This window comes from Borostomias antarcticus, assembly GCF_949987555.1.
Source record: "Borostomias antarcticus genome assembly, chromosome: 2".
Lineage (NCBI taxonomy): Eukaryota > Metazoa > Chordata > Actinopteri > Stomiiformes > Stomiidae > Borostomias > Borostomias antarcticus.
In genome coordinates this window covers 4,315,191-4,316,628 of record NC_140235.1, presented here as the reverse complement: position 1 = coordinate 4,316,628, position 1,438 = coordinate 4,315,191, and the positions used below count along the sequence as shown (strand labels likewise).

The window sequence follows — 1,438 nt, the reverse complement described above, 5'->3', positions numbered from 1 at the left end:
GGTCACCACCACCAAGTACCTGCTGGAGGGCTACAGCATCAGCGAGAACAACGCCGCCACCATGCTGCAGGTCTACGACCTGCGCAAGCTGCTGGTCACCTACCTACCTGAAGGTGGGGTCCTACGTCTTAACTAACCTAGTCTGGTCTAGTCTGACGTGAACTAGTCTAGTTTAACCTGGACTACCAAGCTGCTGGTCACCTACTACCTGAAGGTGGGGTCTTACGTCTCAGCTAACCTAGTTTGGTCTAGTCTGGTCTAGTCTGACGTGAACTAGTCTAGTTTAACCTGGACTAACAAACTCCTCCTCACATAGTGCCTGAAGGTAAGATCTGGATGTAGTGTGTAGTAGTAGATAGTAGTAGTTCTTCTTAGTATCTTAATACAAGGCAGGATACATATGTACACATGGTGTATAATAATAATAATTATAATAATAATTATAATAATAATAATGGATTTTGGTTATATAGCACACTTTAATTATTCATACACTTCCTTCCTCTGGAGTACCATAGCATCATCTACTGTCTACTACCTGCTTCACGTTTAGTTTAAAACCTCTCCCTCTCCTCCTCCCTCTCCTTCTCCTCCTCCCTCTCCATCTCCCTCTCCCCCTCCTCCTTCCTCCTCCTCCCTCTCCTCCTCCCTCTCCATCTCCCTCTCCTCCTCCTTCCGACCTCTCCTCCTCCTCCCTCCCTCTCCTCCTCCCTCTCCCTCTCCTCCTTCCTCCCTCTCCTCCTCCCCCGCCAGAGCGTCGTCTTCTACCTGGTCCAGAGCTCCAAGCTGCAGACGTGGCTGAGGGACCAGGCTCTCCAGGAAGCCCTGACCTCCTACACCAAGTGGCACCACATCGAGCGCGGACCCCCGGCGTGTTCAGCGTGAAGATGGACGAGGACTACGTCCACTGCCTCCAGGGCGTCACCCGCGCCAGCTTCTGCAACGTCTACCTGGAGTGGATCCAGTACTTGCGCTAACAAGCTGGAGCAGGTCAATGACAACGTCGTTTTATTTATATAGCACCATTCATACTAATGCACATTGTGCTTTCCATAAAAAGAGATGGGTAAAAACATGAATCGTAAAAACACATTGAGAATAGATCTTCACAGAAAGAAACAATCAAAATAAAATAATTAAAAAATTAAATCAATCAATCAATCAAGTTGGATTTATATAGCGCCCTTCATGATACCCAGAGCGCTTTACAGAGTCCAGTATTCATTCAGACACAGTCATACCGGTGGTGGTAAGCTACATCTGTGGGGCAGACTGACAGAAGCGTGGCTGCCAATCAACGCCTACGGCCCCTTCGACCACCACCAACATTCATTCACATTCATACGTTGCATGTCTTTATGATGGAAAGATAGTGTAAATTAGAATAAAAGCTATAAAAACTATAGAAACAGAGAAAGCAAATGTAGAAACACTGGGG

The 1,438-nt window shown here is 47.1% G+C and overlaps 1 protein-coding gene across 1 annotated transcript in view; it reads left to right on the top strand.

Moving 5' to 3' along the window:
- The window catches only part of pcnx2 (pecanex 2), a gene marked incomplete at both ends in the record, with an annotated part of 26,220 nt that overhangs the window by 18,736 nt on the left and 6,046 nt on the right, over positions 1–1,438 (top strand). Inside the window, 5 exon segments of the mRNA XM_084461390.1 lie at positions 1–103; positions 105–113; positions 754–870; positions 873–968; positions 970–990. Of these exon segments, the coding sequence (XP_084317516.1) occupies positions 1–103; positions 105–113; positions 754–870; positions 873–968; positions 970–990 (346 nt within the window).